Source organism: Anarrhichthys ocellatus, unplaced genomic scaffold (assembly GCF_004355925.1).
Source record: "Anarrhichthys ocellatus isolate YVR2014 unplaced genomic scaffold, GSC_Weel_1.0 scaffold7, whole genome shotgun sequence".
Lineage (NCBI taxonomy): Eukaryota > Metazoa > Chordata > Actinopteri > Perciformes > Anarhichadidae > Anarrhichthys > Anarrhichthys ocellatus.
The window spans coordinates 3,016,742-3,037,108 of NW_022280037.1; the positions used below are offsets into that span (position 1 = coordinate 3,016,742).

Genomic DNA, 20,367 nt, shown 5'->3' on the forward strand with positions numbered 1-20,367 from the left:
ATATATTGATTAATGATACTGAGGGAATACTAACCACTTGAACCTGGCGTATTAATCAAATAGTCTAAAATATTTCTATAAATATTCGTAATCTCTAATGGGACAGGTCCAATTTAAATCTATAAATACCATTGTATGGGAAAATGAATTATGAGCATTAAATAGTTTGACAGCAGCAATAGTTGTAATAAATAATTCAATATGTGGGGCAGGTGCTAATTAGCTTGTGTGCTAGACAGACAGAGCAGACAGGAAAGGATCTGCTGAACTAACCGCGACTTGATGCTGTAAAATCTATAGCTCTGTCTTACTTCCTTCCTCAACATAAGAGCATTTCAAATTCTGCTGCCTGGCTGCCCAAAGGAGCAGTGCTCGTCCAAGATACAGTATCTCTCTCTCTCTTTTTCTCTCTCTGTTCCTCCTCCTTTTGTTCCCTTTGCACTGATCAACATTCATGCTGAGTAGTGGGTTATGGGCCCGCAAACGCACACTGCGCAGTTTGGTTTTAATCTGATTCCACCTGGCCCTCCTAACAGCATTTCAGATCCCTAATATCGTTCCACTGGTGCTGCTGTGACCAGGATTATCTGGCCTAATGATCTGGCAGCTCGTCTCACACTCTCTGTTCCTCGACTTCCGAGAGGAGAAGCGAGGAGCACTCGTTTCCTCGCTTCTCAACACTTTCCTCGCCTGCAAGCGAAAAACTCTGAACGTTGGATGACACTGTCGCAAGAACGCGGAACATTCAGGATCTAATTGAGCCAATTTGTAAGTGTTCCTGCTGAGAGCTTCCTGCTCACTTCAGGAGGATACTGACATCCTCCACTGTTCTCTGGGTGACTACAGCTCTCTCCTTGTTTCATGTGTAAATCACAAACCCGTGCTCGAGGCTCAATTCAAAAAGTGAGTATATTCCCAATGTCCTTTTCACTCTCAAGGCCACAAGATGCCAAAACACAATTTTATAACATTTGCTAACCTCATCCCGGAGTGTCACATCCTTGCTACCTGATCAAACTGGGTAAGTGGAGGGGAAGGGGTGGGTGGTGGAGGTGGGGGTTGACATCTGCAGGCAGGGTGATGGTGATATCAGATGCCCCGGTAGGGGCAGATCTGTCTGGAGGGCCCCAGGCGATGTGGCCTGATAAGCCACTGGCCCCAGAGTCAGCGTTGGTAGGACGAACTCAATTAGCTCCTGACAGACCTCCTCTCAGCCGGGCTCAGCCTCCCCACCACAGCAAGAACCCACTGGCAGCTGCCACGCTGACCTCTCCTCCTGGGGCCACCGCCACCTTTTACCGCTCTAACACACAGCCAGGGATTCATTTTTGGGAGAGCGGAGACCACGCTGAAATTCTGCACGGCCCGACTAAAGTCACAGAGATACATCCGTATGTATGGTGTGTATGCCACCAAGGGTGTTCGGCGTGTGTTTACGCAGGGCAGAATGGAAATGAGAAAGGACTGGGGCTCAGGGAGGGGTTTGGGTGGCCCTTGGGAGAAAGGAAGGGAATAGAGATTCCAAAACATATATGAAGGACGCCTCTCTGACTGGTTCCAGGTTAATGACCATCAGGGGAATAAGGGGCCAAAAGACTCTTGGGGTGATGTGCATGTGTTTCTGTACCAACGCTGTACGGGCTTAGGTGCTCTTAGGTCTCAGGGTGTGTTTGTGTTGCAGACAGAATATGAAAGATGGAAATGTTGGGGAAGGGGGTTGATGGCTGTGGTTTTGTTGGAGGAAAGCCCCACACTCCATAGGGACCCATTCTAATCTATGAGGGAGAGGCCCCTAATTTTGGAGTTTCTCATTCATTAGTCCTGCTCTGGCAGAGAGAGGAGGGAGCGGAGGGGGAGGACCTGAAGGGAGGGGAGGGGTCTCTTTATTAACGGATATGCCAGACACTCAGGAGAAGCTGACAGAGATTTATGATGCACAGATCTATGAAGGCAAACAAAAGGGAAGTCGAGGAGACAGAAAAACAGGAAAAGAGAAAGTAAGCGATACGCGAGGGGAAGAGAGAGACGAGGCAGAGAGAGAGAGAGAGAGAGCTGTGTTTATGGTACCAATGGAGAGCTAGGGCCCCGGATCAATAGTCCGTAGGCTGGGGGCTCGTGCAGGGTTACCACTGGGGGGACCATGGTGCTCTGTGGCCTGGGCAATTAAGTTTTTCAGTCTCCAGCAGAGGATTATATTTAGCTGCTCCACAGCGATGTCACTGTAGTCTTTATAAAGCTATGAGCTCACTCCACTACTACAACATGAGCCCCATGCTCCAGCGACAGCACAAGATAGCGCTGGCCAAGAAGCAGATCACATCTATTGATCCCCCCTCTTGCTCCTTCCTGTTCCAGAGATGCTGCTGGCAGGAAAGAGAGGGCCTCTTGTGATACAGGCGCTGCTGTTTGTCTGACGTAAACTGTCTGGGCCGCACTGGGCAGATCCAGTTCTTATAAGGGGCTGAGTTCAGGATGTTGAGAGAAGCAAATGGCTAATGACAGAGCTACTGTCAGTGGGGGGACGTGAGGGAGTTGTCAGTTGTCTAAAATGCCCACAGTGGAGAGCGAAGAGTTAACAGTCTTCTACGCGGACCCTGTGGGGAAGCTCCCTGCAGAATTGAACAGCTCATCACACTGTATGTAAAAAAGAAGTTTAGTGATAAGTCTCGGCTGCCGTGCAGTACATTTGGGATCACATTTTTAATTCTGCTTTTTCATTAGAAAAGATTAGTTTCCATTACACCCATTATGAAGCATGGCCATGGTATAATTTAACAACATAAATGTACAATGGCTCGTGATATCTACAGAAAGCAATTATAGTCCACTACTGGCAAAAAAAAAAAAATCATCCTTAAAAACAGTTTCTAATTATCAGCGTTTTGTATATTTAAAAGACTCCTTCAAAGCTGGTGTTGGTAATGACCTCAGACAAAACCTGGCGTTGTGTGATATGTTACTGATACACTGTCGCCAATATTACAATACACTCCCATGCAATATGGGCGTACAGTTGGTGGATTCTTCCTTTATAACATATGTTTTAACAATAAACTCTTCCGCTTTATGGCAGTTCTTTGTCACTTTACGTCTGTTTAAAATTCGAATGATGAAACATATTACCAACGACACAGTTCTGTTGTTTGGCTATTTAACTCTAATACATAAAAAAATATATATATTTTTAAATTGTTCTGACATTCTAGAGGAACAGTATGGTTTTCTCTTCAGTAACACAGATGCAGTGATGTAAATTCATTGTTTTATCACAGAATCTCCAGCATCATGAAGTCATTATCAACATATCATCAGCGCCTCATAAAAGTACATCATCAGTTAACTTGGCCACTCATAAACAGTGCGATTTTCCTAGAATTGACATGTGTAATATGGTAATATAATGAATCAATAAAGTCAGTGGAAAGAGATTCAATAAGAGCAGAATGTCAAAACTGTTGTTAAAATAGTGAAAATAAAAAACAGGATTTGGTAATATGCTCCTGAATAGCTGACCTGTCCAGGCTAATGTATGAATATCTCTTAAAAATTCTGTTTCATGCTGCAAAAGCCCTTTAAGGCTCGGTTTTGTTTAACTGCCATAAATTATGTGGAAAGCCAGCAGATATCAACCACAGCACACCTCTCACGCACTCTCAGTAGGGTTCCTTATGTAAAATAAAGAGACGGGGATTATAAAATATGAATGATGGAAACTTGAGCAAAAGATCCAAGCCCATTTTATCAGAGGGTCGAAGGATATTACAGATTGTGTTGCTTGTTTTTTTGCAGTGTGTGTGTGTGTGTGTGTGTGTGTGTGTGTGTCACAAACAGAAAGAAATATTATCATAAAGGGTTAAGGCTATTTAACACAGTCCAGTGTAAATCACAGGTTTAGACACAGTGACTGTGCGTACAGGAGGACGGAGGTATAGAGCCATGCATGAAATTACTTCATTAATCTTCTTCTGATAGGCTGTCCTTGTTTAGGGGAGAACTATATACCTGCTTAAAACAAAGAGCCCATCCTGCCTCCGTTATAAATTGTCCTCTTCATAAGAAGAAGAGTACAAATACAAACACATGCACACACATACATACAAATGTACAAGGCCAAATTAATCGGCCAAAATTAGCAGGTTTATCAGGCGTCCAGCATAATTCAAACGCAATCAAATGTGTAAATGTTTGTACAGGTTCACAGCGGCTGTGTCATCACGGCACATAGGTAAGATTAAAATAACATACATAATACAACGTGATCATCAAAGTTGACTTGATTCCTCTGATTTAAATTGTAGCGCACAATTCAAACAGTTCCAGAATGAATTGATGCTGCTCACAACACTATTGCTATGACAGTCTGCCACAGCAGCAGACACAGTCATAGCAATAGCCTCTGGCTTTTTACAGGCTCATCTCTACCAGCTGCCACACATTCCCCATAAATAGTGCTGGTAATAAAAAGACGGGTGGGCCTAACTGATTTATACGGTAGTGTCCACCACCACACCATTCAGGAATAATTAAACTTTGGGGATATTTCCTGAATTAATGTGTCTCCTTCAGGGGGCAATCTAAACACACATTTCAGTGTTCACCACGTCTGGTGTCACCGGATGAACTGGGAGGGAGCGACTCTCCAAGTGGCAGGTTCAACAACCAGACACTCAATTTGACCATTCGATTGCACTCAGCGCTGTGGGGGTGGTCTCATAAGGAGGCATTTAAATGTGAATGTGTATCGTGGCCAACAGGAAAACACACACACACAAGCACATAGTTGTATAATTTGAAGGCAGGCGAGCAAGCAGGGACACACACACACACACACACACACACATTTCTACACAAACACATCTGTCAGTTATCAGTTGAAATGATTCTGTTGTGAAGTTGTAAACAACAGGTTTTATGAGACAAACAAAGTTAACCTGTAATGAATAACATTTTATGTCATGGAGAGTCAGAACCTAGCCTGACAATGTGATGTAAACTGAGATGGAAGCTCTATTAGCTTTAACAAATAATAGAGATAATGGCAATGTTTCAAAAATAAACGACGGTGTAAAGTAAGAATACATGTGGGTTAATGTTTCATCAAATATGTATCAATCATGTTCTGCAGACCATTCAGTTCTGATTTAGGAACAGGATTGTACCGCAGTGTTTTCTCACATAATTTAATGTTTTAGGCTTTTTCTTATTTCTGTTATACGAGCAATGCATATTTGACACGGGTCAAGAGAATCAAATACATCAATAGAAATTCCTGTTCAGCACAGAGAAACTAGGCCTACAGTGGCTGGCTTTTTGCACACCGCCATGTTAATGGCTGGTTATTGGTCACATCTACTTCCCTTGGGCAAATCAGGGACGAGTGATAGTAGTGCTGTCTCTCACTCTCTCTCTGTCTCGAAGACACACCCACAACATAGCTGCTGTAAGTGTGCACACTGCGTCAGTCCTTTCAATTCCACAGTTTTGTACAGTTCATGATGCCATGCTGCACAGTTTTCCTTCAAACCTACGGACTGTGTGTGTGTGTGTGTGTGTGTGTTCAGATATGAGCATGAAACATTTACTCCCAGCTGTCCAAAGAGTGATGAGAAATAAAAAAGAAGTGCTCGCTCTAAAAGCTGTAATGGATGCAAGGCTCACTGTGGCCATGTAGAGGAGACTTGGTGAAGCTGTCAGTGGGAATCAGAGCGGCTACTGTGACGGACGGTTTCAATATTGATTTCATAAATAAACAAAGCTAACCATCGATCCTAATGTTATTTTGCATTTCAATTACTGCTCCGAAACATAACCTTCAAACAGCTGGCCGTTCAATACCAATAGCCTTCACTGATAAACACCCATATAGTTACCCGCCTTACATCACATTTTCTTACCAAGTGTGAATTAGTGGACCTACAAGTTTTCCCTCCACCACATTTAGGACAGAGTGGTTGAAAAGCAGCAGCATTGTCGTGAGCGTTCATATCTATCATACTAATGGAGAGAACCGTAAGAAACAAGCAGACTCGGCAAATACAGGAAGCTTCACTGAAGTGTTTTCTTGTGACTAATTTACCACTCTACAGTTTTTTTCAAGTGTATTTCTTGACTGTTATTTTTCTAAACTTCAGTGTTCTAGATGGTGTGTGTGTGTGTGTTTGTGCCTGTGTGTGTGTGTTTGTGCCTGTGTGTGTGTGTGTGTGTGTGTGTGTGTGTGTGTGTGTGTGTGTGTGTGTGTGTGTGTGTGTGTGTGTGAGAATGAAGAGGAGCCCTTCAATGTTGGAGCAACAGGAAGAAGTGCTGACGCACCGTGTTAGTGATAGCACTCTGCTGCCACAAGGGCATGAGAGCCCACGTAGGCTAGCATTATCCTTCTAGACTAATGGACCTAGTTATTTTTAAACAGATTCTCACACTGCGGCGGAGGTGTCCAAGGTTACAATGGATGAGAAATCAGAAAGGGAGGCGTGTGGTGACGGCTGGTGATTTCTGTGCGGGTAGACGTTGTGAAATAGCCAAAGAGGCCTGGTAGCCAATCACTGAGAGGTGTAAAGGCCAAAGATCAGATAGGGTCTCAAGAGACAGCATGTTATAGTAACACTAACATCCAAAATGTACCAATAATATTAAAAATACAATTGTATACTTTCTTCAAACTTTCTCTCATGCAATATTGGTTGAAAGAAAAAAAGTTAATTTGCAATGTGACCATTTTTACACAGAGTTTTTTTGCACAACATTAAATCGAACGGGTCATAATATTTCAGAACAGAACAAGTCTGGATATTGCATGCTTTTCTTACTCTTATTTTCCTAATTAATGACCCACGGAATAGAGCACCCAAAGGTAACACCACTACAAATAAATGAGTGAGTTTGATTTAGCAGCTCCTTTTAAAGCCAGGCTAAGCACTGACAAGTATGAACCCGAATACATCTGAAACTACAGTACAGTGAACATCCAGAGAGTGTCAATATACTCTGCATCCCCATTTGGCCTGGAGTGGGACAACATGCTCCCCCCCTCCCCCCCGCTCAGCCTGAGCTGAGTGACATATTTACAGTGAAAGTAATGATACTAGATACCAGAAATGAGAGGGCTCCAGCGTGGCCAGTGGACTCAGGAATCTCTCTAATGAATTGGACAACAAAGCCCTGTTGGTACAAGGAAGAAGTATTTAGAATTGGGTGACAGACTGAATTTTAAAACATCAGGGTTTACTTTAAAAAAGGCACACATCCCAACACCCCCTAAAAGCTCTGGGAGATGAGGAGGGTGGGATGGGGGACAGGTGGGCTGTGGGGCTGGACACTGCAGCTACAGAGGCCACCAGCTCCTGGCGCATAGCGGGGTGGCCATTCTCGGCCAGAAGCCTCTTCTGGTAATGTATTCTGAAACCAAATTACCGTAAGCTGATCCCATCTGGATAGTGTCTGTGCACGGCTGCTTTGGTTACCCACCACTGCCTCTAGCCTGCGATAGCATCTCCATGAAGACAGCAAAAATCTGATTAACCCAATAACAATGAAACACTTGGTCAAAGAGCAAAGAGCTTTTAACTTAAGATACACTAATGCAATTCCCTCGCCTTGTTTTCTGAAACCTAATAAGAATCAAGCAGACGGACTGCTAGAGATGGGTGTTTGCAGGCTCTAATGCAGCAAGCTGGGAATGAAGTCAAATGAATTGAAATCTAATTCATCATTGTGTGCTAACTTCTCTCTGCTTCTCTTAAAAAAAATACATTAAAAAGCTTTTATTTCATGAAGGGAAATGGGATAGCCTAGTTTAGTTTATAGCAGTGGCTCTGCCAGGGCTGAAGGAAAGCGAGGGTGTTGATGGAGCATTTAGAGGCAGAAAGATGTCACATCTCAATTCAATTCTAGCGAGCACAGAGGAACTCAAACTGACAATCCTCGGCATGGGCTGACTTCTGAGTGGCGCGAACTGCCACTGCAATACAAGATCAACAATAAGCCTGTCAGACTCGTACACTAAGCGGCTGGTCTCTCTGCCATGAGCCAAGAGATATTCAGACTCCAATAAGTCCAGCAAAAGTAAATAACAGGTGGAGTGTAACGGGCCACATGCCGGCGGCAATGTCACACACACATTTTGAGAGAATGCATACAGAATTAAACTTCCAGTAAAACCTGTGTTATCGGAATACTCGGTGAAAACTTGCATGCGCTCGCATTTCTAAATACCGTCAGTGTGCAAAGAGACGAGAGGTGCGTGTGTCTCTCTCTATTCTGAAGGCAAAACTCTGTTTCCATCTGATTCCCAGGCAGTGGCGATGCCCTCGGGTGGATCTATACAGAGTATACCACAGCGGTTCCACAACAGTGCTGTGCTAATTACATGGCGCACATACGTCCCACTAATCCTCTCAACCAAGCATCACAGCCACATTCAGCCCACAGTGAGGGGCTGCGAATACCGCTGTACCATTAGCAGAGGAGAGCCACTGCTGGAGCACAATGAACAGCACACTCTCAGGCCACTGCTGGAGAGATCCCACAAATAACTAACTGTTGGTAGGAAGACATGTAATCAGGAGAATGCTAATTTACTGTCATAAGTTACTGTGACAGATTTTTTGCGTTGGAGGTGGAGAAATTATTACATCCACATTTGATCACAAACAATTTCTAAACACATCTATGGTAAGTTACCAGAGTTGTTTATAAATCAAACACCTGTTCACAACTCAGCTTTGAAAGAGCAAATGCTCTTCACACCGTTATTTTAAATGTCACATGTTTCCATATTAATCAAATAGTCTGATCATGGGACACAGAAATGCAACTGCTTTCTTGTGTGGAGTGCCATTAAATATTAATTTTCTTTTATCATATAGACAAACATGTCAATATGCAACTAATGTTTTGGGGGAAGAAAACAAAAACTAATTAACATAAACATTAACTGCAAAATATTACTTAAACATATTTTTCATGTACAAATTTAGGAACGTGTTATTTTACATTTGATAATTTAACTATAACATTTGAGAGTAAATGAAAAATCAAAAGTACATTTATGAATTTTGTCAGATTACTTGAAAGGAGACAAAGTCAAATATATAGTGAACTAAAACTGAAAACATTTTAAACAAATGATTTCCAACATAACTCAAATATTGTGTTGATATTTAAAAAGGTTTCTCCTTGTTGCAATAAATATGATTCAAAATGTGTTGGAAAGTGCATTTGTTATGAAAATAATTTGAAAATGACACATCTCCTCAGACATTAGAATAATCATAAATCCAAATTATAATCATACATAAATGTGGGGGTTGTGTAAAGATCTGCTTAAAAAAGAAATACAAATGAAAGTAGTTGTGACAAGGATATATTTGCAGGGAATACTACAATGAAAAATATAAATACACTTGAACATATAATACTTGATGTGTTGCAGAAATATCCACCTTGTTACTGCTGTTTGTGTAATTGTGTATTAATGTGTAGAGACATAAGTGAACTTTTATAATCCATTACAGGATGAACAAAAGGAGATTATTGAATGTCTGTCTAAGATGGTAATATTTTCTCTAGAAGTATTTCTTTAATTTTCAGTGATTAAAGCTCAAAGTAAAGAATATCTGTGACCAAATGGGTCAAGTAAAGCAATACACACTAACAACATTCAGCTTACTAACTTTACACCTGTTACGTATTTCCACTGCATGTAGAACACTGCTTTAAAATATAGTGAATCAAAACTAAACTAAACTCCTCGATTAGCATTTAATAATGTTCAGAACATGAAGAGCTCAGAAAACAAGACGATACAAATTTTAACTGGAATGTTTTACAAGAGAGAGAATATAATGTAAATTGTCTGAATGTGTAAATGACTTATCAGGCAACTGTGAGGTAATTGAAATTTAAACGTCTGATTGGTCTTGCACAAATCACTACTTTTGCATATATACTACTTGATTAATATTTTTTTCAAATTTGAACACTTTATAAAATATAATAAAGATTGATATAAAAATGATCTATAAATGTATATGTATAAAAATCCTCACACAAGCCCAAAGTTTTAGTCTGTCCATTAACTGGGATATGTTGAATTAAAAACGTTAATATTATACCATTAAAAAAAACAAATACATATTTTTCACAACTAAAGATTACACGTTAATTTTGTATCAAATTCAAGGATGTTTTTACAAAGGTAAAGTGTGGTCGGTGCCGGAAGCTCAGCCTGTCCCAGCAGCCAGGAGTTGTTGAGACAGCAGCTTGCCTCGTGTGCCGCTGGCTGGGACACACTTCCACTGAGGTCACAGGGTCTCTTCATTCGTCTTTTCTGGCTACAAATATTACACTGTGTAATTTATCCTCTCCAATTCCACGGGTGCACGTTTATCTCATCTCCTTAACAAAAAAATATATTCTCCCTGTGCGGCCGAATCTAAGAACAAAGCCATCAGCAAACAACCTCCTAACCCGACTGGACAGGTACCCCAAATTCTTTAGGAAACAAATACGTAGTTTGCAGAGGGGCACGCTAAATCAATCAGCCATGCCCTGAATGGAATTTAAAAAGACGCCAGTCTTTCTTTCCATATGATGTGCTCACACAATACATCTACACACGTATGCACACACGTACACGGTTGCACCTGCCCTGTTGCTCTATACTGTCAAGTCCTGCATGCTTTAAGAGCCCTTAAAACAATGAACAAGAGAAAGTGCATCTTTTAGAGTGTGAGTAGGTGTGAGAGGGTAGATGAATAGAGAAGCCAGGAAAAGTACATGACTGCTAAAACAAGAAAAAGTTCAGTGCCTAGACTAGTGGGGTTCAGGAAACATAACTAAAACAAGCATAGTTAAAACAAGCATAAGCAGATAAGGCAAATAAAAAAGAAAGAATGACAGAGAAGAAATAAAACTGCATCACAACAGAGGGGTTAAAAGTTAAAGTGAAAGAAGGAAAGAAAGAAGCAAGGTGCACCTACTGGTTATGATAGCTGAGAGGGTCTGGAAGACAAAGTTCTGAAATGTCCATCAGTCCAGTTTTAGCATTCCAGGAATGAGAGGAAGAGGAAAGAGAAAACAACTGAGACCCGCTTCTTCCCCGAATGATGGCACAGCACCCTCAGAGACAACGCTGCCGAAACGAAAGCCCCCTCCAGCACCGCTCCCCCCAGCCTGCACAGGTATGTTGGACTCGCGTGTGTGCGTGAGCATGGGTGTTGTGTGTGTGTGTGTGTTTATGTATAAATGTGTGGCAGAGAGAGTGTGTCTGAGTGTATGTAAGTGAAAGTGTGTGTATGTCAGAGAGAGAGAGAGAGGGAGAGAAAGTGAAGGAGGAGGGGGGGGGGGGGGGGGGGGGGGGGAGGAGGGGCGGAGAGACGGAGGAGGTAAAGGGGGGTGAGACAGAGAGAGAAGCGCAGGCAGCAGCGGGATGAGCGCTAAGATGGAGAGAGCATGAGAGCGCGAGCGAGGGGAATGACTCTTTCCATGGTCGGGATAGGGCTCTTTAAGACTCAAGGGCTTGATGAATATGGAACAGCTGCTGTTGGCTGGCTCCGAGGGGCAGGACTTAAAGCGACAGAGGGGCCGGCGCAGCACTGGGGAGGAGGGATCCAAACGCTCACTCGCACACTCCGCTAGATACAACACACACACACACACACACACATGAGCTCACACACACATAGACAAAACAACCTATCATATGAACAACAGAGACGCAACTAGGAGACCAGTCAACACACAAAGTTTCCATCTGAATTACATAAAAAGAGTTAGCATTTATGGTATAATTAAAAAAAGAGCTTGAGTTCTTTCTTTCAGTATTGACTGAAATGCAACATTTATTATGTATTTAATGGTGAAGTATCTTTAAATGTATTTCAATTCATATTTGATGAAGAAAATCATTTTGTCTCAGCTTCTACAGCTTGTTTTTATGCTTACATAAATATGCATTTCAATGATATCAAATAAAAACTACAGCAAAGCTACTTCACACGACGACGACGACAACAGAGAACTTTACCAAGCAGCTGTTTCAGAACTTGACCATGACAATATAAAAACGTACAGTAATCTAGCCTGTACAGTTAGAGAACACATAATAAAGTCAAATCTGACACCAGCCTAAGCCACACTGTAGAAGCTCCAGCAAGCAGTCGAGTGCATCTGCAGCACTTTACTTTCAAAAAGCAATAGCTTTCAAACCACTAAGGACAGTAAATGTATTTATTGAGCTGTGTCGCTAGCTCCATTTGCGGGTGTTACATGTGAGGTACCATTGTGAACCTTTCACCACCTGTGAGAGATGATCTCGAGCCATAACTCATATTCTGGAAGCCCATCAGCTTCTAAAGCAGCGGAAAATCCAGCTCTGTCTTCTCTAACCCGCAGCTTTAGAACCGCCTGTGTTTCACTGTTGATCAAGCTCAGTAAGAATGCCGAGAATGCAGATACCATTTCACAGTCGGTGAAGGTCTCCATGTTACTGTATCCCAACCTTATAAGAACAGAGCTTACCATGGCATCTTATTGGAGAAACGAGCAGTCCGACAATGGCTGACACTTGGCTGAGTCAAGCAGAAAGAAGCAGCAAGCTTTTCCACGTCTCAGAAACTCACAAGGTGCCTGACGGGCAGTCTCCAGCTTCTTCAGTAGAAATAAGAGTGAGTGAGGAGGAGTCCAGATCTACCAGCAGATTCGTGCAAAAAGGTGTGTAAGGTCGCTCTGCTGCTCTCCGGTTTTTCCTCTGCTGAACAGGAACAGTATAGCCCTCAGAGAGGAATCCGGTTCCATTCATCGGCTCACGTTTCTATAATCAATGCAAAAACATCACGCAATCCCTATTGATCATCACAGGCTTATTGATGTGCAGCAAGAGTGCCTCCACAGTGGCACAGATCACACAGCATCTGCTCTCTTTTTTGCGACAAAAACAAATGACTAAATAAATGAAAATCCAATTAAGATTGATGCCAAGTCAAACACCTGTCAGTTTAATTCCTTAAAGAGGAATAAAATCACTATCAAACACAGTTGTCATACTTCAAAAAGACACTGCAGGAAATAAGGGACAAAAAACAACACGTATCTGTACACCTCACAGGGAACAAAGTACACTGTATATTGTACTTCCATATTAATAACAGTTCTAATAATGCCGCTATTTATTAAAGTTGTGGCACTACATTCTCTCATTTGGGACTTAAAAATCTTTGGTTACTTATTTAAAGAAACCAAAACTAGCAAAACATCAGTCATTCTGAGTTTGAATTGCTGCACCGATCACAGCATAATTCTACTAGTACAAATAGCTGATCCAGCATGATTTAAATCGACAGACTTAGTTACAAGTCAACAGAGGATCACGAAGTGTTCCTTTTTAAAGACAGACTGCAATATTATCCTGGTATCTCGCCTGTGTACTGCCTTTCATGTTGATAAACGCCTTCACTTGATAGATGACATTTCTGCATATTTTCCTTCGGCCTCCCAAGGCTTTCGACTGACACTGCGCAGACTTTAGTCATGCAGTGTGAGCTATGAAAGCCCTGCTGCTGCTATCGTTGCTTCTTATCAGCTACGTTATGAAGAAGAAGAAAAAAATCACGGTAGGTGACAGTTGATTTGACAGGAAGGGATCTGATAGAAATAAAGAATAGAGCTGCACTTGGCTAACACTCGATCACACGTGGCATGACAAAGTTAGTGGCGTGTGACAACCGAGAGCAGGGCTGAGTTGATTACCTAACATGATATTTTGTTTTTGTTTTAATGATTTCGATTTTTGCTTTCAGAATATAGCATCAGACATACCTGCATTGTATCCCTCTGTACAGCTTGTGTGTGTGTGTTTGTTTACATGTACTGTGTGTACAGTATGGGTGGTGCAACTAGAGAACAGTGAGTAAAGTCTACTTTACAGAAGGTCAAACTACAGTCACTTTAAGCAGTGTGGTCACCTCAAGTGAATTAGTGTCATGAAATGAGATTGCCTTCATTTAGTTTTTCATACCCTGCTGCAGAACTTAGATGTTATTCAGCTTACACAGTGCTGAAGGTAGACGTGCACGTCTGCTGAACTTTATAGAGCAAATTAAAGCATCTTGGTGGTGTGATAATGTTACTTTTATTAATTTTCTTATTGACATCTGGTGACGTAAACAAACATGGCCTGAAAACACAGCATAAAAGCACTTCAACGACCTAGTATCCTTTAATACTGCAGGTTTGCAAACAATTAGCAAATAAATCCGCAGTGTTAGTGGTCTGTATTTAACAACTCTACCTCCGCATTTCTCTGGAAATAAACTGACAGCCAGGCCTTGTAATATTGTCATATTTAACCTGCTCATGCATAGAGCAATGGTCTAATCGATAACATAATTCAGTCACCATTCCCAGAGGAAAAGGCACAGTGTAGCAGGACCGCGCGCACATACATGCCTCAATTAGAACTCAGCCGCGTGCCCATTTGTATAATTTACAGTAGCTACAGGTGTGTCCAAACTACTTTTAAAATTGCATTAAAATGTCTAGAGAAAAAAAACGACACAAAACTGGGATAACCAAACAATGTGCCTCGACTGTGTAACCGGAAGATAAACGCAGGTTGATCAATGTACAGTGTACCTTACTCGGACAAGTCATGTCACGTCCCCGTCTCGAGCACAGCGCACTGGTGTCTCCCGGTTGTAGTGGTGCCGGTGGTGATGTGGCTCTGCGTGTCTGAGCGCGCCGTTTAACTGTCACACACCGCAGCCACACTAGCAACTCCTCCTCCGGCGCGCGCCCTGTGGCTAAACCAAACACCTCCACCGGCAGCAGGACTTGGGTGAGCGGGGTCAGATGTGATTCAGGGAAGGAGGAAATGTAATCGTTTCGCCTGTTCGTCTCGTGACTTTAACTTCCCCCTTTTTTTCGTTTCATACTATATGTTGTAAAATACCGCAGAATACATCCTGTTGATTGTTCCACCGTTATTATCTTATTATTCACTGCTTTCTGAATTATTATTATAGGCACCCCAGCCGGTAAGGAAACTCACTCAATATCATTGTAGGCAGCGTAGAAGTACCTCTATGCGTGTGTCTGTACAGCAATTTGTTGACTTCTGTCAAAGGCTCTAATTTTGTTTATTTTGGCCCTCTGCTCATCACCCCACAAGTGTAGTGGCAGGGGACAGCAGATGTGAAAAAGTTGAACACCACGGCCGTCGATTGGTTTCCACTATTAATGAATAAATAACAGGATAATAGCAGTGTCTCGTCTGTTGCAGAGGTCACAGTAGCTGTGTCACATAAACCCAGGCGTTCACAAACTCTTTCATTTATGTTTTTTAATGTATTTTTGGTATGTATTTTTCTGAAGCCAAGGTGAGATCCTGTAAAAGCCACCATGTGAAAGTAGGCTGAACTATAATCAATGCACGTGTTGTACATAATCGTGAAATGGAACGTACCACTAGCCCCCCGTACTACCCCTCTGCATGACCCCTGGTGGTTCTCGGGCCCTTATTTTAGGATCCACTGTCAGTTTTATGGCAAAATACTACATATACTTGAAACATCAATATGTATAAACAATTTTAAAATACATTTCAAAGCAGCACACCGAACCCTACAGCTTCTGGAGCCATTTTCCTTTTAGAAATGTGATTTAAAAAAAAAGATTTGAAATTGTTCATATAATTTCTGTTTTATCCTGTCTTATGAAAGGATTTCCTCCACCCATTTTAGAATCTCCATCATTGACTGACTGCCTCAGCTGTGGCCCAGAGCATGAAGCCGGCTGACAGCAGTCACCACCGCTATCATCTCCACTAGAGGGAGGGCTATCTCAAAACAAGGCCACCAAGGAGCTGCAGCAGAGGTACCTTTATTTATTTATTTTCTCCCAGGGTGATAGTGTAATTCATAAACTGAATGAATGACAGTCGGGACAGTGCCAACAACCTGGCGCACAATGGAGACTCGACTGCATTTACTTCTGAGCACAAAAAAAACCTATCCATTACAAACGTGTAATTATTGTCCTTAATAGATTAATTCATGCTGAAAGATAGAAATGGGTTCCAGGCTATTGATGTAATCATTTCACTGAGGAAATTAAGTGACATTAAAAGAATGATATTGTCACTGCGAAAGTATCATTGATTCTTTTCGAATGCAATTAACTGTATTTGAAAATGGGAGCTGCACATTGAGCTGCGCAAGGAGCGCTGAGGATCACTTCATTTGTGAGAGATATAAAGACCAAATTATCCCATCAAAGAGAAAATCTATAAATGGAATGGCACAGCGCTTCAGCACTAAGGAACGACAACAGCGGTCCTGTTCAGTTCCCTGTTAGGTGCATTAACTACCAGTGAGCGGCTCTCAACAACCCACAGAAAGAATTCTCCAGATGGTGAAGGAGAACATCGCTAATTGTACGAATTCACAATCACATGTAGTTTTTTTTTGTTTTATTGGCTAACATAAACAATCCTCTCTTAAGGAGCCATGAGATGAAGGGCTGTAATGTGTAATGTCATTGAGATATTGTCAGGAAATGTGATTGGAACAGCGGTTTTATGGAGTTGTAGAATCTTTATTTCAGTTCCTACATCTACTTTTTGCTTAATGTAGTTCAAAGTAGAGCTGAAACGCTCAGTTGATCAATCAGTTGATCAACTGAATATAAACCGGCAACTGTTTTAAAATTTGAATCATCGTTAATCATACATTTCAAACATTTACTTAAGAGGCAAACTCCCAAATGTGAGGATGTGCTGCCTTTCTTTGCTTTGTATCATTCTTAACTGGATATCTTTGGGTTCTGGACTCTTGGTTGGGCAAATCAAGCAATTTGGAGATGTCAGTTTGGACTTCAGGAAATTGTGACATTGTTCACTATTTTTCAACATTTTATAGATTTAACAATTTGTTGATTTACCAAGAAAATATGTGGCAGGTGAATTGATAGTAAAACTCAGCGTTACTTCGACCCCTCCTTCAAACTAATCTGAATCACTTCTGGTTTACGCTCAGAAGAGTTGCACGTACTTGTCTCTACCAATGCAATATCATCCACAAATATATGTTCTGACACTTGAGTATCGAAATCAACTGATTGTCCCCTAAAATGGGATTTCATGGGTTTTTGTTATGGTTTTCTGAAAGTCACCATCAAATAAATTATGATAATGGCCAACGTCACAGTGACCTACAAGAGCAAATATTCTTTTGCGTTCTCTCCCGCCTGCTATTGTACTCTGATGATAAACTGGAATGCACTGGAATGGCACTTTTGAAATGAGACAGAATGAAAGCTCGCAGACAGATTAACATTTCTGCTTGTTGCTTTCAGATGTAGAATCAATAGGGGGTTTCCATGCGCCCTACAATTGTGTAATACCAGTTTTGCGTGTGGCGTTTTGTTGACTCTCCGTAGTTCTGCGGTGAGTTTTGATGGATTCCAAGAAAAGCATGCTTGTGCGGCGGTTACTGGTCCACACAGCTCCCTAACCTAATTACAGTGTTGGTAATCCAGTGAAACGAAATTCAGTGAAGAGGCGGAGAGGCAGGCAGAGAAAAAAAAAACATGAAACATATCAGACACAACTGCTGATATGATGTCCAAACATCAGATGAATCAGGCATCAATCTCCAGCCCCGGTCAAAAATGCTGCATTATTCAAACCTGAACATTTTTCTTTGAGCGATTCAAACTAAATCAGAGGGTCCAAAGCCTCTCTCCCTCCACCTGCTGTCAGCCAATCTCCATCCCACCCTCGCCTAAATTTCATTTAGGAGATATCTTTCTCCCTTTCCGTCTCTCTCATGCTCTCTACATCGCTGTCTCTTCTCTCTTTTTGAATTCAGTGCGCTGCAGCCCTTAGATTTACTTGCTTAACAAATATGGACAGGGGGACTAAGTGGTTTTTGAAATCTTCGAATGGACTTTGGAGTGCCTGTGCTGTGCTGGGTGACAACAGTCTCTCTGCCTCTCTCTCTCTCTCTCTCTCTCTCTCTCTCTCTCTCTCTCTCTCTCTACCACTAACCCATCTGTGTGTGTGACTGTGTCTGGTTGTCTGTCTGTTTATGTTTATGTCTGCATGTGTGTGTGTGTGTGTGTGTGTGCTTCCCCACGCTCTCCCAGACTCCCTGGCTGGGAGATGGCAGCGCATGGGTGAAGCGGCAGTCTGGAAATGAGATAAGGATGTCTGATTCATAGGATCTGACAGGAAATCTATACTCTGCAATGTTTATAATCCAGCCGTTACTACACAGCCAAATGAAAGAACAATAATCCAATCATTTACTCCATATTTACCTGAAGCAGATTCTCGGCTTTAAAGGTAAAGTGCATTGCGCGGTGACGGAGGCTGTAAAACGGCTGATGTGGGTGAGGGTGCGGAGGGTGTTGGGGGCAGTTTGTAGCTCAGAGCGAGGAGGACATCGAGGAGGGCGAAGATGGACTGTCCTCAGGGGAGATATGTGTCTACGGGAGACGGAATGGTTCACCTGTGTGCACTCGGCAGGGTTAAGGGTCACTCATTACTCATCATTAAGACCCCATTGACTTGAGTAACTTACAAACAAGGAGTAACTAGAGTTTTTGACACGTGAGTTTAAAGGTTACCGAGATGAGCTCCAATGAGAAAAAAAAATAATCCTCAACACACAAGTAGTGCATTAGCAAAAGGCTTCTACTGTTACAAAGCTCATCGGAGAGGTGTAATTTGTCTCTCACACTGATCCTGTGTCATCTCTAACAGAGAAGTCCATAGACGTAATGTCTCACCAATAGCATAGAGGAATTCTCTGGTGGGGGTTTACTTATCATCGAGTCTTTCATGGACAGTATGAGCTGCTCTTCATTGTGTACGAGGGGGGAGGTTTATCTTATTTGGAAAAGTGAAGGGGGCCTGCCCTTATCTGTCAATAAACAGTAATTAGATTTTGTGGCCGATAGCGTCGATTGGTTTCTAATCTAGCTGTCGCCCTAGACGTGTGTAATTAAAATCCTGATTGATAAAGGGGTCCGCCCACGCCACCACTTTACCAGACCCTACCCCCGACCCCTTCAAAACACAAACAAGAGAGAGATATGAAGGAAGGCCTGGGGAGAAAACTGCACTACTTATTGATCAGCTGTATCTGCCTTCCTATCAATGCCCTTTTCCCACAATAGAGGGGCCAGTACAAAGGTTTCCTATGTAAAACTTCATAGCTAATCTTCATCCCGCAGATTTTATCTTCCCCCTGAAAAATAACACCAAAACAACCAACATTGTACCCAGGACAACAGATATTTGGCTACTTGTGCTCGCGACAACAAAAAAACATTTGCATGTGTTTGTGTGAAATTCCCTTATCAAGGTATTAAAACATGCTTACCACTAATGAGGGACCGCTTACTATAATTGTAATGCAAGAAAGGAAAAACACCCTTTGGGCAATACCGAGATGAAAAAGGAATGCATTTCATCTATTTCACTAATGGGCCTGTGAACACAAGAATAAGCTCAGAGACAAACACGCATACATACACACAAGCACGCACACACACACACACACACACACACACACAGGTGAATGTCAAATGTGCATCACACATTACACAAATAAGGTAGTACCTTCAAGTCAGAGGACTCCCACAGAGAGTAGCCAGGCTGAAAGATGTTCAAAAACACCGCCTCCAGACTTCCATACAGACAGACGAGCCAGGAAGAAAGGCGACGTGCTGTTTAAAGTTCTGAAGAAAAATGGGCAGTGAAGAAAGTGAAATAGCGAGAGAGGAGAGCAGGACAGAGAAAACACATCAGGTAAAGAGGCATCCTGCCAAGTGAGCACGCACTTTCAGCTGCTCCAGCCAGTGAACATCTCACCATGACCCAAACCTTAAGAACAGCAGATAATCAGTCTCGTAGAGTCGGATTTTGTCAGGTTATCTGCAGGATTTTTTAAGCTGCGTAAACTGGGAGAGAGTGCAGGCCTGTGACCTTTTCTGTCTGACACTGGTCACCTGCTGTCACGTGTGAGGGCCGACCCACGGCAGTGAATGATGGCTGCATACTCTGCTTCACCTCTCTCTGCGAGACATATGCACTGGCAAATACTCTCACACACACACACACCCACTGTGGAGTGAATAAACCGCCTCTCACTCAACAGCACACCAATGCTCCTCACACATCAAGAACATAATAAATCACAAATTAGAAGTGTGTGTATTTGGAGGGGGTGGACCTTCTAGAATGCACTGGTCCAGTGCTTAATTTGCTTCTTAATGGAAGGCAAAATTTCCAAAGGAAAACTTTCATTGGGCACAAAATGACTTTCCTTAGTTTTCACTTTCTTACACTGAGAGAGATTGAGTTTGATA

General features: G+C 42.2%; 1 protein-coding gene across 6 annotated transcripts in view; it reads right to left on the reverse strand.

Annotated features, from left to right (window-relative positions):
• esrrb (estrogen-related receptor beta) overlaps positions 1-19,922 on the reverse strand; it is a 50,588-nt gene extending 30,666 nt beyond the window's left edge. For 2 of the 6 annotated variants that reach the window (XM_031847660.1, XM_031847659.1), the window contains exons 1-2: positions 10,977-11,262; positions 7,087-7,155 (exon numbers count right to left, since the gene is read on the reverse strand). In XM_031847660.1, the coding sequence (XP_031703520.1) occupies positions 7,087-7,155; positions 10,977-11,026 (119 nt within the window). In that variant the 5' untranslated portion in view covers positions 11,027-11,262. Of the gene's footprint in view, positions 1-7,086; positions 7,156-7,407; positions 7,494-10,976; positions 11,263-14,628; positions 14,697-19,618 lie in introns of those variants that run through there. The other 4 variants (XM_031847662.1, XM_031847663.1, XM_031847664.1 and 1 more) reach the window with 4 other exon arrangements.
• Between the last annotated feature and the right edge of the window lie 445 nt (positions 19,923-20,367).